Source organism: Coenobita brevimanus, chromosome 56, assembly GCF_032717465.1.
Source record: "Coenobita brevimanus isolate Jiangsu-jjx chromosome 56, ASM3271746v2, whole genome shotgun sequence".
Taxonomy (NCBI): Eukaryota; Metazoa; Arthropoda; class Malacostraca; order Decapoda; family Coenobitidae; genus Coenobita; species Coenobita brevimanus.
The window spans coordinates 39,870,242-39,888,432 of NC_137009.1; the positions used below are offsets into that span (position 1 = coordinate 39,870,242).

Genomic DNA, 18,191 nt, shown 5'->3' on the forward strand with positions numbered 1-18,191 from the left:
GCTTATTACACCTTGCCATCCTCTTCTCTGTTCTTTAAATCATTCTCATATTGCCACACTCTTCATAAATAAAGTTCAAGATGATATTAACCAGCCATATCCAAAAATAAATCAATAAGGAAGAGGCGTTGGGTAGCTTCCTTAACTTACAAGAATACAAGCCTATGACGATTTACACTGCTATAAAACTAATATTACACTGATAAAAAAATTCCCATCGGCTTTCTTTCATTCAAAATTATTTAAGAACAGTAATATACAAACTGAATCAACAAAAAATATAAATATGTAAAATAAAGTCACATAAAACCTAATTTCCACATAATTTCAAAATCTCACACACGATGTTTAAAAAGGTCACATAAAAACTGTTGTGCGTATGAGTAAAAATGGCCCGAGATTCTGAGATTTAAAATTGAAGAAAAGTGAGTGCTCGACAGGAAATAAATAAATAAATTAATAAATGCAGATGCCATACAAATTTGGGAATGTTATCAGGTTTTTTCAGACAAAATAATTCATCACCATCATCATCATCATCACCATCTTAATCTCCTCCTCTTCCTCATCATCATCATCATCACTGCCAAATTTCTCCTCCTCCTGCTCCTCCTCCTCTTCCTCTTCCTCCTCCTCCTCCTCCTCATCATCATCACCATATTTCACCTCCTCCTCATCATCATCATCATAGCATCATCACCCAGACCTCCTTCCCTACCTTAGGATAGGGTGAATAGTGTTTGAGAAGAAATAAATATGCAAATAATAAATCATCATCATCATCATCATCATCATCCAGACCTCCTTTCCCACCCTAGGGCAGGTGAGGGAAAAAAATATAAATAAATAAAGATAAAAAAAAAAGAATTAAAAAAAAGGCCGTCACTATAAAATATTCACAAGGCATATGGCAATTTTGTCTTGCCATAAACACATCTAAAAGCAGAAAATAATGTAAAATACCTCAAAGACAAGACATATGGCAAATGTCTGTTGCCATTCCACATCTAGACAAAAATATACATAGAATACCCGGTTTATAAGAATTTGTATGCATCCTGTATGGCAATTTTCTATCGCCATACAAGGCATCCCATGACACATTCCTCTGGTTGCCATATGCTACCCCATGTGCCATTCCATCATTGCCATAAAATACACCAACATCTCTCTATCTATAGCCCAATGCCCTAATCCAGGAAAGGGTGGACGCTGACAAAACGCCTCCAAGTCGCTCTGTCAACCACCATTTGACCGCCCTCCCCCCAACTCACTCCCCCCTCCCTCATGTACCTCTCAACTCCATCCCTCCACCTCATCCACAGTCTTCCCCTCTCTCTCCCTCCCTCCACTTCACCTACATACACCCTCTTGGTCAGTCTTTCACTCGCCATTCTCTCCATTTGTCCAAACACCAGGATACAGAATTAAAATTACGACACAAAATACTTCACATGGCAAACTTCAGCTGCCATAAGCAACCTGAAGGACACTCCCCTGGTTGCCATAATAACATGCATCCTCCAGTTGCCATAGGATACCCTGTGTGCCATACCAACGTTGCCATAAAATACAGGATGACAAGGAATCAAGTTTACGACAAAATGCAGTAACTCGCAATGGCAACTTTTCTCTGCCATACACACATCCAGAGACACGATGCTTCAGTCGCCATAAAATCATCTGCCACACTCACACTGCCATAAAATACCTCCTGTGGCAAATTTTGGTTGCCATAAAACACTATACAAAAAAATAATAAACACTTAAACAAATTCTGGCGGCCATAACACACATTTAGACACAGAAAAAATTAACATAAAACCCCTTACTCCTGTGGCATAACATCTATTTATCTATCTATTCCCAGACGCCTCAATCCTGTAAGGGGTGGCCACAAACAAATCGCCTCCAAGTCGCCCTGTCCAATGCCACTTCACTGCCTTGCTCCCAGCTCACCCCCCCCTCTCCCATATACCTCTCCACTCCATCCCTTCATCTCATCCTTGACTCCCCCTCCCTCTGCCCCTCTCCACCTCACTCACACACACTCTCCTTGTTAGTCTCTCACTCTCCATCCTTTCTACACGGCCAAACCACTTCGATGTATTTTTCCTAACGCTTCCTATCACATCTACATCCACACCACAGCGTTCCTTCATAACAAAAGTGCCATATAATAACTCCTATGGCAACTTTTCATTGCCATAATCACCTCCTGAGACACCATGCAAGGAACCAGAGAGAGAGGGTATCCAAGTTGCCATACAGAGAAAGAGAGGGCAGCTAAAATTGCCATAAAATGAGAGGGCATCAAAAAATCACCAGAGAGAGAGAGAGAGAGAGATAAACACACACACACACACACAAATTGCCATATAGAGTGAGATGGTATGCAAGCTGCTGGGGAGAGAAAATGAAGGTACCCAGGTTGCCATCCTGCGGAATCATCTATGGCGACTGACAGCCCTGGCAGTCCAATTCAATGGCCAGTCTAAGTTGCCATAAGGACAGAAAACATACCCAAGCTGCCATTTAGAAAGTAAGAGGAGGTATCTATGTTGCCATACTGTGGGTTCATTTATGGCAACTGAAGGCCAAATGGTTCTCTTCAATGGCCAGTCCAAATTGCCATAAATTAAGGACCTAAGTTGTCATACAGAGAGAAGAGTACAGTCACTACTCGTTATACGTTGATCCGGTATACGATAATTCGCTACAACAATAACAGAAAAGTTCTACCACAAAATCCAATTTACGATGAATTTCCCGCTATAACGATATTGTCCTTGGATAATTTCATACGAAGCGCCAGGCACAAGCAAGGTGACCGTCGCTTGTCTCGGGCAAGATGGAGGCCCCAGCGTGCAGAGCACTGTTTTGGTTCAGTTGCAGTCCCGCCACCCCTTCAAAGCCCTGTCTTTTCCACTCGTTCGTGTGTGCCCCCTGCTATCGTCACCACTCAGCCAAGCATCGTACTACAGTATACATCATGTAGCACCAGGCCAACGTTACGCAAGTGTGATTGTTGTGTTGTTGCAACGATTTACTGTACTAAACGCTGCCTGTATTGGTGTGATAGTGTTTGTTTTGGTCTTGAAGACAACTTGGACCGACACAGGAAGTGATTAAGGTGGGTTGTCATTTTTGTTTCAGTCTTGGGTTGGTGACTTTGAGAAGTTGAGTTGACGTAACCCCCCTTTAATAATGTATTTCAATATACCGATTTACGATAAACTCATTATACGTTAAGGTATGACCTGATGTAACCCCATCGTATAATGAGTAGTGACTGTACAAGACAGAGAGAAGAGTATCCATGGCTGCCAGAGAGGGGGTTGCCATACTGCGGGTTCATGTATGGCAACTTGAGCCCCTAGCAGTCTTCCTCCTCCTCATTAGCAGGTTCGTCAGCAGCTACGGGTCTCAGGCTGTCACTCGGAGGGACGTAGCCGCCAGGGGAAGAGTTGCCAGCTGTAGGGGGAGAGGGAGGGTGAGACAGGGAGTGAAGAGGGAGAGAATATGAGGGAAGGAGGGGGAGGGAGGGGAGACAAAAGGGGGGGAGGTTGGAGGGGAGGGATGAACAGAAAAGGGATGGAAAAGGAGGGGAGGGGGAGGTATAGATAGAGGGAGAGAGGAGGGGGGACAAAGGGGGGCAGAGAGAGAGAGAGAGAGAGAGAGAGAAAATTTACATCTTTAAACCTGTCAGCGTGAGGTTAAAATCTTATATAAAAACAGTATTACCTACATACAGTGTAATCTATCTATCTATTGCCAGACGCCTTAATCCCGTAAAGGGCGGTCACAAACAAATCGCCTCCATGTCGCCCTGTCCCCCGCCATTTCACTGCCCTGCTCCCAGCTCACACCCCCCTCTCTCATATACCTCTCCACTCCATCCCTCCATCTCATCATCACGGTATATACAAAAATAACACTGCATACACATTCCAATTTAACATGTTTGCTGCTCAACACCTGTACTATTACCCAGCTGTTCACCCATCATCCAATAATTTTTTTGTTCCATCAGGAGTGCAGGAGCCCGGGTCTGTGATAGTCCCAAAAATTTAAAAGTAAGGGTGACCAGCCTCACCTGCCCATGAGTAGCAATTAGGTGAGCAAGAACCCCAACCACCCCTCAGATGGATACCCTAATAGGCATCAATCAGGGAAAGTAATGTGAAACAGATATACAAGGCCTCATACTTTCTTGTTTTGTTTTTTTATTTCCTTTGTTTTTCCTTCCTCTAAATAAAATCAAATCAAAATACAGACAGTATACATATCTTCCTTTACTGTCTGCACTAACCTGGTGGTGTTGAGTGAGGCCTTAGGGAGTTCAGCAGCAACTGGAGTATGATGTGCAGCGCTGTGAAGCCAATATTGAAGAGGCCGATGTAGAGGAATGTCCAAGACCCACCAACAGTGAAGAACAATGACCCTCCCACAAACCCACCCATCGCTACACCTGTGTGGGGAAGAGAAGATGGTGTGCAAATGAAAACAGTGTGTGTATCATCACCATCACCATCATTATCCAGATCTCTTTTCTTACTTAAGGCTGGAGTGAGGTTAGGTCAAAAAAAAAAAAAAAAGTGTGTGTGTGTGTGTGTGTGTGTGTGTGTGTGTGTGTGTGTGTGTGTGTGTGTGTGTGTGTGTGTGTGTGTGTGTGTGTGTGTGTGTGTGTGTGTGTGTGTGTGTGTGTGTGTGTGTGTGTGTGTGTGTGTGTGTGTGTGTGTGTGTGTGTGTGTGTGTGTGTGTGTGTGTGTGTGTGTGTGTGTGTGTGTGTGTGTGTGTGTGTGTGTGTGTGTGTGTGTGTGTGTGTGTGTGTGTGTGTGTGTGTGTGTGTGTGTGTGTGTGTGTGTGTGTGTGTGTGTGTGTGTGTGTGTGTGTGTGTGTGTGTGTGTGTGTGTGTGTGTGTGTGTGTGTGTGTGTGTGTGTGTGTGTGTGTGTGTGTGTGTGTGTGTGTGTGTGTGTGTGTGTGTGTGTGTGTGTGTGTGTGTGTGTGTGTGTGTGTGTGTGTGTGTGTGTGTGTGTGTGTGTGTGTGTGTGTGTGTGTGTGTGTGTGTGTGTGTGTGTGTGTGTGTGTGTGTGTGTGTGTGTGTGTGTGTGTGTGTGTGTGTGTGTGTGTGTGTGTGTGTGTGTGTGTGTGTGGGGGGAGGGGTCAAAACCAAAGTGCAGCCCAATTAAATAGGCTGCTCTCTTCTTCACTCACCATTTAAACCCCTGAAATCCCAAATCCACCCCACAGGTATATACATCCACACTAACATGCTTCACTTTCATCACCGTTATTACACCTCTCACTATGGTACTATAATCATCACAATTATAACATCAACTCTCCCCCAGTCCCCTAAAAGGAGGAGGATGTAGGAGGCACCTACATACACATGGTAGTGTTGTGCAACTGACAGCCAAACCTACCATATTTTCATACACCTTGCATTGGGATGGAACGATATCCAATCCCGGTCTGGCGCTGTCTACCACAAGGGGGAGCCGGATCCCTACACGGTACTGTACTACACCTGCAGGTCGGCCCCACACAAACACCTACTTACCTGTGGTCAACGGGTCTTCTTGGCCAGAAAGACCAGGGTTAGGCAACAACTCAGTTATGGGTGTAGAATGTCTCTCTCCACATTATACTAACCTATGCCCTCAAAAGCAGCTCCCACAATACCCTGCATGGTTGCCTCAGTGCCTGGTGGGGCCACATGACTAGCGTATGATGTCATGGTGGCGTAGAAGATGCCAAACGTAAAACCATTGAGGAGCTCGACAGGAAGGAAGACCCAGGGGTTGACGACGGTATAGTAGATGACGTAGCGGATGCCGAACACAAATATGACGAGGGACATGCAGTGGATGTGGCCCAGACGACGGATGAACCAACCGGACAGGAAGAAGAAAGGCAGCTCCCCACCAAAGCACTGCACACCCATGATGAGACCTTCTAGGAGTTTTAATGCAGGGAAGTGACAGTCCCACGACAACGCCACATCTTCCACCAACATCAACTGTCAATATAAACAGTGACAAATTTAGTTACAGCACTTTATTTGCAAGCAAGTGCTGGAACCAATCCTCTTCACATGGTGGCAACACTGTAACAAAGCTGCAGAACTGCCCAATTACACAAATGTCCCTAAACAGCCTCCCTATCCCCCGGAAGGAGGATGGTGATATAACCTGTACGAGAATGGGAACTTCAGCCTGTTATATGACTAACGAGTGGGTGATGGAGGTAGTATGTACGTGAGGATGGGAAATTAACGGCACTGAGATGGGAAGGGAGGAAAAGCTAAAAGCATGAAGTCAGCAGCTACAAGTGACCCACCTGGAATGTCCACAGTATGCCAGTTGAGATGCCGACAACAACACAACAGAGTACAAACAGCACAATGCGTGGCTCACACACCAGCCGCACCACTGCACCCGCACCAACGCGACCCTTCTCAGTCCCAGTTACCTGTGAGGAAGAGTGAATGCTTGAGGACAGACACAGGGGTGAGTGTGGAAGGTAGAATGCTCTGAGGCAGACTGAGGAAGACATGGAATGAAGCCTTGTGTGGAGACCTTTGGGAAACGAGATGGTTAGAGCTGCAATGCCAGGCTCATCTCAATGTGAACCCAGTGAATTACACGCTTAAGTTGTCCTCGTGCAGTCCGCCACCCTCCCTGTCCTGCTGTATAACCAGGCAGTGGATGAGACTGGTTATATCAAAGCCACATGAGAAGATGTCCCTCCCCAACATCCATACCAGGATAAGCGATGGGGCAGGGAAATGGTTCAAGATCAAAACACATGGAGGGCTGCAATTATTATTATTATTATTATTTTTTTTTTATGCAAGGATGAAGGAACCAAAGGCCAGGAACCTGCAAACCATTCCTTCCAAGAACAAAACAAAAACAATAAAAAAAAAGCCGAATTCAAGATCTGTTCATTTCAAGATGCCTGGACACATTGCGTTTTAAAGGCTGGAGATCATAGGAAATAGGAAATACAGACAGAGGGAGACAGTTCCAGAGTGAAAAGACTTGCACAATTTAACAAGGTCAATGGTTTCTAAATGTCAACAGAAAACAAACTTATTACTGTATAAGAGGGTGATGGAGAATATGTATGGAACAAAATTTATTCCTGACTGGGTTGGTGAAACTGGGATGCCTTCATGTGGTGGCACCAACATATAGCTGGGTGATGGAGCTGCCCAACTAAACAAACATCCATCAATCCCCTCTCTGTCCCCCAACAGGCAGATGGTGAACTGTGGATGATAAATTTGGTCTGCATCTACCAGGTTCGTGTTCAGCTGAGCCTGGGTTTTAGAGATACTGTACCATACATACTACTACTAACTCTGTCATAACACTTACCACCACAGTTGCCACATATCTGCAGGGGGCAAGAGATCACAAACTTAAGTGACGGTATTCAATTTATGTTCTGATTGTATGTAACTTCAAAAACACAGGAGTTATAGTGAACTGAATTATTATATCATCTAATCCTGTGTTGCCCCATGAGGGGCATAACAGCTTGGGGTTAGGCAAGTTGATCCTGACATTTAAGATGCGAGTGACCAGCCTCACTCATCCCTGAGTGACATTACATGAGCAATAAACCCCAACCACCTCTGAGATGTAAACATGCCCAGGCTCAATCCGATTGGAGTGCCTCAATTATCCACTAAACCACCAGACGCAATAATTTGGTTATACAGTACGGTTACCACAAAGCGTACTGTAGTAAATGGTTTCCTGGTGTACAGGACATCATTTGGCTTGTCACTGAGTGTAGTGTCACCCATAGACAGAAGGAAGAGGAAAGACTGAAAGAAAGACAGAAGAGGAAGGAAGGAAAAAAGGAAAGAGGAGAGGAATGGATAGTCACTCGAGAACAGAACTACATTGAGTGTGTGGATGGTGAGCGCCCCCACCAACCACTAAGAACTATTATATCTGTAAAATAAAGGCTTACATGATGACAGAATGTAATAAAACCCACAGAGCACAAACCTGCAGTCTAGAAGCAGCCAGTAGGTCTAGGAACAGTATGGCCAGACAGAGTACAAACGCTGGTGTGTAGTCCTTCTCTGCTTTACCCCACGATGCATAGTCTATCAGTGCACCCGTCACCACCACCAGCAAACCCCAACCAATGGACCCAAACATGCGCTGTTCACCATACTTGCTGGCCTCAGAGCCTGAATGTGGAGCAAATAAAAAGAACCATCATCATCATCATCATCATATTTTTTCATCATTATAATTGGTTAGGATACAAAAACCCACTCTGGCAGAAGAAAAAAGATGTATTCCAAAGTTTCGGCGACAGCTGTTGCCCTCTTCAGTGGATCTACAGACCAAACGTGGTACATACAAATGCTGAGAAGCTGCTTATATGGCAAAATGTACAAAATAAGTAATGATAATCAGTTACCTAGAAGCTGGAAACAGATGGTGTCAGACATAACAACGCTGATGGCCAGGCCAATCCACGCCACCACCATCGTCGCCAGGTACACCCAGAACTGCGAGTGGCTCAGCAATTCATCGTAGGAGCCTGGAGGCAGGTAAGGAGGAGCATCCAGGTACGTCATGAGCTCCGGAGAGTCGCACAGGAGAGAGCAGTTCAGGCTGGATGTGCTTGTACATGTGGGACTCTCAACCTGTGGAGAAAAACAAAGGAGGTACTGTAGCTAATCATCTTTTCGTTCATAAAGGCTCCAACAAGTTTGCATACTTCGGCCTTGGTTACCTAAAGGCAGCTCTCAATGCTGCTTGATCTCTGGCAGCCTCCCCATTTAGTCCCATATCCCTGAGGCCACACTCTATGACCTCACCCCAGGTCTTTTTCAGTCTGCCTCTCGCGACCTGTCATATTAAAGGAGAGGGAAGCTTTCATGTGGTAGCACTGATGTAACCGGGGTTTTCCTTTGCCCAGTTATAAAAATGTCCCTAAACTCCCTCCCTATCCCTTACAGGAACGGTGGACTGCCAGAGAAGGGCAACTTCAGCCTGCAGTCCATCAGGTTCACATACCAGGTGAACCTGAGACTTCAAGAATTAATGTAGAACTGCTTCGTTTGATATGAATAATCGTACTTGGAGACTGGCAATGGTGGTGTTGTGTAGAGGGAAGTATGTGCATCAATCAATTACAGATGCAGTGACGAAGTAAAAGTTCATATACCGTAGGTGAAATATTTGGTATGATAAAAAAGACCTAGAGTTGGGCAACAGTGAAGCTGTGTAGAGAGAACTACAAGCAGCAATCAATCACAGCACAGATGCAGGCAAAAGGCAAGAGTCTGTACAGGAGAAACGTTTGATGTGGCACGAAGAATCACTCCAAGAACCATAACTACCGGGAGATCGGCAATTGTGACGCTGTGTAGGGGAAGAGCAGGTAGATCAATAACAGATGCAACCAAGAAGTAAAAGTTCGTATACAAGACACATTTGATATGGTAAAAAAAAGTGTACCTGAATCTTGCCAATGGTGATGGTGTATAGACAGAAGTACAAGCAGCAACCAATTACACTACAGATGCAGGCACAAATAATCATACGAAGATAACAGGCAAGAGTTTGTACAGGGGAAGCATTTGATATGGTACAAATAATCATATGAGGATAACAGGCAAGAGTTTGTACAGGGGAAGCATTTGATATGGTACAAATAATCATATGAAGATAACAGGCAAGAGTTTGTACAGGGGAAGCATTTGATATGGTTCAAATAATCATATGAGGATAACGGGCAAGAGTCTGTACAGGGGAAGCGTTTGATATGGTACAAAGAATCATACGAAGAACCCTACTGGGAGATCAGCAATGGTGATGTTGTGCAGAGGGAAGTCCGTGCAGCGATCAATGACGGACGCATCCAGGAGGTTGGTGGTGGCAGTGAAATTGACGCTGGGGCCGGGACACTTCACGCCCCAGTCGCTGCATGGCTCATCTGCGATATCTACGTCACACTTCACCTGCGGAAGAGACGATTTTTCTCTTGATCTAACTCGTTTCAACTAATTTATCTACTTACCCATCACTCTGTCAATCTCTCAAACAACTACCTAGCTATCTGTAAGTCTATATATCTCTATTAACTAAAATTCTATCAACTTATCCGCCTACCCAAGTGACTGTCAGGCACACAACTATCTCCCTATCTGTAGTAACGACAGAAGTATTGTAAAAGTTGTAGTAGAGCAATCCCGGTCTGTCTGGCCAAGCAAACCCATTAACCACAGGAAAGTATTCCCCTCTGCAGGGGTGTCCCATGCAGAAAACCAATATTCCCTAATGGTGGACACTGCCTCACCACAGCAAAGCAAGGGGAAGAGTGTGGAGGTTTGGTGCCTGGAAAGATACCACAGTTGCATCTCCCCCCAGTTAATGGGGCACCATAGCAGACTCCACATCACCCAGTTATTTGGTTATAAGGTTCCCACCCAACACTGTAAATTGTTTCATGGGTTACAGGAAAGCATTTGCCTTGTCACTCAGTGTAGAGTCACCTTAGGAAGATGTACGGTAAGCTGCACTAAAACAAGTGAGTGGACAATGCTCACCACCACCTACCACATCTAACCATCCGTATATTTATCAATCTCTCTGGTTACTACATATGTATCCAGTCAACTTATTTGTCTAGTTGCACACCTACCTACCTGTCTGTCAATCATTCAAATCATTCACATTGCAGCTTTTACAAACAGAATGAAATGAAACAAACTCTACCTATTTATAAATCTGTCAACCATACAACTATCATCCACTGCGCCCACACCTACCACACAATTAGTAGTGGTGTTGTCGGTGATGGTGTTGATAAAATCGTCTTTGCCACAGCGCTGTGATGAGAAGCAGTGGGTCAGCTTGGAGATCTCTGGGGTACAATTCAAACTGGCTGAGGCTTCTGGCGTTGGGTTGGGTCTCTGGGGTACCACTGGGGTGAAGTATATACTGTGTGGGGAGGCAAGGGAATGAAGTCTTTGTAACATAGTATGGGGTAAATGGATGCACTAGTGTAGCCCTGTCTCATATCATTAGCATAAGACTCCCTCTGTAAAATACATTTAGGATATACAGTATATGCATTGCTCTTTTTTCTTTTCGTTTTATCATTTTTTCTCAACTTGACATCTTTCAATTTCACTCAACACAATGGTACTGTATGCATCTGGATATCCCAGTGCCACAAACTCGTTGTCATCATCATCATCTAATCCTATGTTGCCCCATGAGGAGCATAGCAGTCCTGGCCTAGACAAGTTGGTCCTGACATTAAAGATGAGTGTGACCAGCCTCGCACGTCCCTAAGTGGCATTACGTGAGCAACAAACCCCAACCACCCCTCGGATATAACCCTGCTTAGACTCAATCCAATTGGAGTGCCTTAATTACCCACTAAACCACCAAGCACCATGATTATGGTACTCAAAAACTAAAAGAGAGATTTGGACCAAATTTGGTGGGTAGATAGCCCATGTCCCGGGGAACAATCAAGTAACTTTTGGGACTGATCCAGATCGTATTACAGATTCTGGATCTGGAAAACATTTTTTTGTGAAACCCTAATCAATGATGAGAAAACCTAACCCATTATGAAGAGTGGTTTGGAAATTACCTTGCCACTGTCACAGAGATGCGCTCCACTGAGTGCCCCTCTAGTTAGTGTTGTTGTAGCCCAAGGGTCATCTGAAAATGTGAACCCAGTAGACTCTGCAAGTCACCCTTCTTCTATGATCACCAACCTCCTTTCATGGGATATGGAAGTCACTACGGAATCTTTGAATAACTGGGCAGTTGAACTACCAAGATACACCAATGCCACCACAAGACGGCATCCTTCTCCAGCATCACCCACATACGGAAATGCAGTAATGACCTCACAGTATAAAGGTTACACTCTGTTTCCATTAAACCTTCAGGGAGAGAGAGGGAGGGGTAGACCGAGGATGAGGTGGAGGGATGGAGTTGACAGGTATATGAGGGAGGGGGGGGGTGAGTTGGGGGGAGGGGAGTCAAATGGTGGGTGACAGAGTGACTTGGAGGCGTTTTGTCTGCGGCCACCCTTTGCGGGATTAGGGAGTCGGGCTATAGATAGATAGATAGATAGATAGACAAAGATAATATTGGACATTCATTTTTGGTATTGACAGACACAGCTCAGACAGACATACCCAGAGACAAATGCATATACACTTGCTCACACTCATACCCACCAGATACACAGCTTACACACCTACACATACATGCACACAAAAATACAGTTCACACAGACAAAGACAAATAAACAGACGTACAAACACACAGTCACTAGCCAGCCTTGCTAAAGATTCTACCTTCATATGTTAAGTCTCTGTCTGCCTGTCTGTATCTCCCTCTCTCTCTCTTTCTCTCTCTCTCACCTGAAGAACCCTAAGCCACAGACAGCGATGGCAGAGAGGAACACAGCCCGATGTATGCGCAGCCAGTCCGCCAGCGCCCCAGAGGCAGTTTTGGCGAAGAGTCCGACGAAAGGCAGGACCGTGTAGATGAGTCCAATGCCCGCCGGTGAGATGCCTTGCTGCCACGCGTACACTGGCAGGAAGGGCAGAATTGGAGCCACGCCTAGGAGAGCCAAATGTGATGTTAGCTGAGGGGGGACTGGATTAACTTGGCCTAGAATTATTTTATTTATGATTCCACAACTGGCCACCTGAGAGCTTTGGGCTGTTACGAAGTTTAAAATATCAACATTAATAATTATCATAGTACCAGTATTAGCACAAATTGTGTTTGGAACAGAATAATATGTGGAAACAGCGCTGATATCAAGTACCTGCAGAACAATATTTTACTTCCACTTTGCCATAAATGCGGAAAGTACAATATAAAAGAGGGGGAGGGAGGGAGAGGCCAAGGATGAGAAGGTTGGATGGAGTTGAGAGGTATATGAGGGAGGGGGTGTGTGAGCTGAGAGCAGGGCAGTGAAATGGCAGGGGACAGGAATACATGGAGGAGATTTGTCTGTGGCCACCCCTTACAGGATTAAGGTGTCTGGCAATATGTAAATAAAGATGATATAAAAGACCATCCATTTTTTCAGTGTTTGAAAAATTGCTTATCTTCCTTAATTACTGATAAAGTGAAGTATAACATTGTTCAACAAGTACAGTACAGGTATATACTGATATCAGGATAAAGGTATTAGCAGATTTTAAACACAATTTAAGCTGATACCATGAAAATTACCAATGTCAATATTTTGAACTTCCCTGTAAGCCAAATCTTTTACGTGACTAATTCTTGCTTTGACCTCTCTCTCTCTCTCTCTCTCTCTCTCCATCCCACTGAGATTATATGAAGTACGCATACAACACCCACCAGCAAAGATGAGGAAATAGTGAGCTTTAATGGGCAGCAGCTTCATGTTGACCTTCATGATGGTCTTGTTACACATACGATGCTTCTGTGTGTGTGTGTGTCTCTCTCCCCTCTTTAAGGCCAAGGAGCTGCTTCTCCCTCACTCTATATCCAGGGAGCAAGTCTGGGGAATACAGTACAATACAATGTGTTATATACAGTATCTTGAATTGTTGGTTCCAATAGCTGAACTGAAAGGAATGACAGGTTTACACTGGTCTTGGTTTTGTCTTGTTACCATCACACGTGCTGCTCCCTCCCTGCCCTACAACATATATAACCTACACCATTACCTATACTTAGACAATAGGTATATAAATGAGCTCCCAATAAAAATGATGAAAGTTTAATTATAAGACATTATGGTTCACACCTGTGTACTGTAACTTATTTCTGACACCCAAATACCATGAAAATAACTAATACGATACTAAGAGCATAAAGGTTAGGGTTTGTTAACACCGGCAGCAGCGTGTTACTGAATAAAACACGGTTCAAACCCCACACCCATTCATCTTACTCATTCTGATTGTCACAACAGATTAGCTTTGGTTAAATCGTAAGGTAAAAAAATAAAAATAAAAAAATAAAAAATAATCATGCTCATTAGGTTAGGTTAGCAGAGCAAAATGACTGGCGATCGGTTAACCTTGGAACCGGATCAACCAAAAGACCATCATGAGCAGCCTTTTGGCAACTTAAATTTAAAAAGAAAAACGGTTAGCCTATATATATGATTCAGTCCATTAACCCAACTACAAAGAGAAATATCACTTATCTCCCGTGTACACTCAAGGGAGGGAGAGGGAGGGGTAGACCAAGGATGAGGTGGAGGGATGGAGTTGAGAGGTATATGAGGGAGGGGGGGGGTGAGTTGGGGGGAGGGTAGTCGAATGGTGGGTGACAGAGTGACTTGGAGGCGTTTTGTCTGCGGCCACCCTTTTACGGGATTAGGGCGTCGGGCTATAGATAGATAGATAGATAGACACTCAATTTGAATAATGTAATATATACAGTATTTAGCACTGGCCACAACTGGAATTCTAGCATTTTGAAGTTTTCTGTTTATATCTCATCCTCTGGTAACAATTTCTGTTCAATTTTTGGTAAAACATACTTTTTCTGGTTGATTTTAGTGTGATTTAAATGAATCTGAGCATCATTCGTTTTGGAGATAGGCCTACCTAAGGCTGTCTCCAAAACAAGTGAATTCCAACACAAGATGAAAAACACTCAGATCACACTAGAACAACCAGAAAATCATGTTTCTAACCTAACCTAACTTACCTAACCTTATATGTCATCATCAGTCCCTCAACCAGGACCCTCACCACACCAGGAAGAGGCCGTTGGAGATACCGAATCCTCTCGTGATGACATTTAAGGTAAGGTAAGATAAGGTAAGGTAAGGTAAGATAAGGTAAGGTAAGGTAAGGTAAGGTAAGATAAGGTAAGGTAAGGTAAGATAAGGTAAGGTAAGATAAGGTAAGGTAAGATAAGGTAAGGTAAGGTAAGGTAAGGTAAGGTAAGATAAGATAAGGTAAGATAAGGTAAGGTAAGATAAGGTAAGGTAAGGTAAGGTAAGATAAGGTAAGGTATGATAAGGTAAGGTAAGATAAGGTAAGATAAGGTAAGGTATGATAAGGTAAGGTAAGGTAAGGTAAGGTAAGGTAAGGTATGATAAGGTAAGGTAAGGTAAGGCAAGCTAAGGTAAGGTAAGGTAAGATAAGGTAAGGTAAGGTAAGGTAAGGTCAGGTAATGTAAGGTTGGGTTGGGTTGGGTTAGAAATGTGATTTTCTGGTTGTTTTATTTTGGTGTGATTTGAGTGTTTTTTCATCTTCATTTTATGCTGAAATTCACTTGTTTTGGAGACAGCCTCGGGTAGGCGTAATCTCCAAAACGAGTGTTTCTGGCAAAAATGAAGCTCACATTCTTTCAAATCACACTAAAGTTGACTAGAAAAAATATTTCTTGTTTCAAAATCAAGTGATGTGAAGTATCAAAATGTTATTCCTAAAAACGAGCAATGGCCTCGTATTCTGTCAGAGTACACCCACTACAAGAGGAAGCCATTGTGCAACTGACTGAAGTAAGGGATATTTGAAATCTGAGGATGTGCAAACACTATCAGCGATCTGATTGACCAGTAATTTGACCAGTTTTTATCTCTGGCTGTGAGGTCCAAGCATGATCAGTTGTCATGTGACGTCACACGTCAGAGCGCCCCGTGGCAGGGGGAAAGAGCTCCATGTGTTAGAAACTGACAGGAGATCCGAGGTAGCCTAATTATATAAGTTTTTCATGTCAAATATACTGTACATTTCTGAAAACAAGTTTACAGTGGAATATATTCACAATAATGTGGTCTACAGTGTGGTTGTCAGACTTCTTGGATCGAGTGATTTGAACTACCGAGAACTGATCCAATTTCTTCTATGACACGTCCATCATAAACGACCCCTGACGGTATTAATAAAGAGGGGGACTAATGACCTCAATGGGGGAGGGTAAGAAGTGTCAGTGAATGGTCAGAAATCAACAGCAAACACCTCACACCTAAAAAAAACTGAGTTCTAACTGCAGCTTCTGCATATTTACCATTGGATAACATTTTGCCAGACGCCACAACCGTTATGAAAACCAAGAAAAAAAAAGTGAATTCCAATAGTGGCTTCCCCTGAATACTTCCCCTCTATTTCACCAATATATCATGACTGGATACGAATGTGGCTAAGTACGTACTGGCTAGTGAAGGTGCTGCTGGCTGGGGTAGTGGCTAGGCGTGGCTGGATCTATATAGGTTGAATCATGAACTTTGGTCCACTGCGCCAGCTGTTCTCACGTTACATTGCACAACATTCACCAGGGTTGTATAATGGCACTCATTTAACCCAATTCACTCCAATAAGGTGCAATTTATAGCCATTATCTTGCTCTGAATCCCATGGAAATAGTAATTCAATCAGAAGTATGGTCAATGGGTAGCGTTTGCATGTATTACTACATTTACTAGAGCTAATTAAATGATGGTGATTTAAACAATGCCTGCTAAAGCGGGTGGCAACCATTTATAAACACACAGCTCGACTACCCACCCTACACGTTGCTAAGACAAAATATACCTGAATTAATATCAAGCCATATGTAACAAACTCAATGAAAAATAGAGAATAATGGGATATATCAATATGTGGCTTATTCGTTACAAATTTAAGTCCTACCGGTTATCAGTCTGAAAAGATCCCCTCGGAGAAGTCAATCATCCACGAATGGAATAACCGAGCAATCTTCGTTTATCTCTACATATTTATCCCGCTACCTAATTTCATAACCTTTGCTTATATAGCCTCACCATTTTTGCTTACACGTAAAGGCTCTCTATCTCCGAAATATCTACCTATTCATCGCCTTCATAAGCAGTCTTTGGCTGAAAGGAGTAACTTCATTAAGCACCATACAGCTGGATAAGATCATACGGCAACAGCCACCACCAATTAATCTTTTCACTTTGTAAATATTTCAACCAGCTAGAAGCCCTGATAGAGTAATGGGTGTCACGAACGAATGCCTGCCGCTCATAACATACCTTTCTGCCCCATCCCTCCATACTCTCCCTCTCATTCCCATACCTCCAGTCAGTCTTGCATCCTTTATTCTCCCCATATAACCAACCATCTACGGACACTTTTTGACATCCAAAACCATCACAATGTTCCTTCTCTTTCAAATACTGGCAACTCATTTCCATTATCACTAGAGTCCCACACATTTGAGAGGGATCACAATACTGACAAGCAGCAACTATTTTACTTCCATGGTTACTTCCCTACCCCTCAGTTAGCTATGAAACTGCATTCTTCTGCTGCGCTGTACTCTTTCATGCACTTCATTCTCTAAGCTTCCATCTTTGCTTTGCTCATCATATTGCCTAAATATTTGAAGGCACTCATATTCTCTGATTAATAGCCATGTAACTTACATGCTGCGTGACAACCACTGCTGCTGCCAAATTACTTCCTGGCCGAGGAACACAGGCTAGCTCGACTGCTAGTATGAGATGGGAATATGATATAAATGTTGAGAACTATTACCTCTCCTCCCCATGAAGAGGTGCTACTTTTATGTCAAGGGTATTTTAAAGTTATACAAATTATGAGAAATGCAGTGCTCCAGTGAGAGTTGCATGAGTGTGTAGGATCTCCCTTACTTAACAACAGAGAACAGTGTGCTGTACTTAAAGGCATATGAAATAGGTTGGCTTGGCTTGGACATGCTGAGAGGAGGGATTAAGATGACTGGCAGAGTAAGATCACAGTTGCAAATGTTGAGGAAAAAATGGCCAGAGGCAGATCAAGGAAGATATGGGACGAGGCCCTTCAAGCAGAGCACCAGTGATAGGACTGAGGAGTGAAATGACTCATGACTGCAACACATGTGCAATTGTACATGTTTGCATTGACATTTCTATACATTAACCTAATAAGCCTTTGATATGTAAAAGGTTTAATTTCCAACAGCCTAGCCCATTCAGCTTCCCATTTTTACTAATAAAAAATACCTGCTACTAGATGAGTATCAGTCAGGAGTGGGTTTTGCAGTACAGTAATTGGATTACACAATGGGTGCATTATAGTTATATATATATATATATATATATATATATATATATATATATATATATATATATATATATATATATATATATATATATATATATATATATATATATATATATATATATATATATATATATATATATA

At 43.2% G+C, this 18,191-nt stretch overlaps 1 protein-coding gene across 1 annotated transcript; it reads right to left on the minus strand.

The window, feature by feature from the left end:
- Positions 1-3,376: 3,376 nt before the first annotated feature.
- On the minus strand, positions 3,377-13,450 carry Sugb (Sugar baby transporter). The gene is made up of 10 exons (XM_080273917.1): positions 13,393-13,450; positions 12,435-12,636; positions 10,815-10,986; positions 9,840-10,004; positions 8,456-8,684; positions 8,032-8,219; positions 6,347-6,478; positions 5,660-6,026; positions 4,313-4,471; positions 3,377-3,474 (listed from the first exon to the last, which is right to left on the minus strand). The coding sequence occupies exons 1-10, from the start codon at positions 13,448-13,450 to the stop codon at positions 3,377-3,379; spliced, it is 1,770 nt and encodes a 589-aa protein (XP_080130043.1).
- Positions 13,451-18,191: the final 4,741 nt, after the last annotated feature.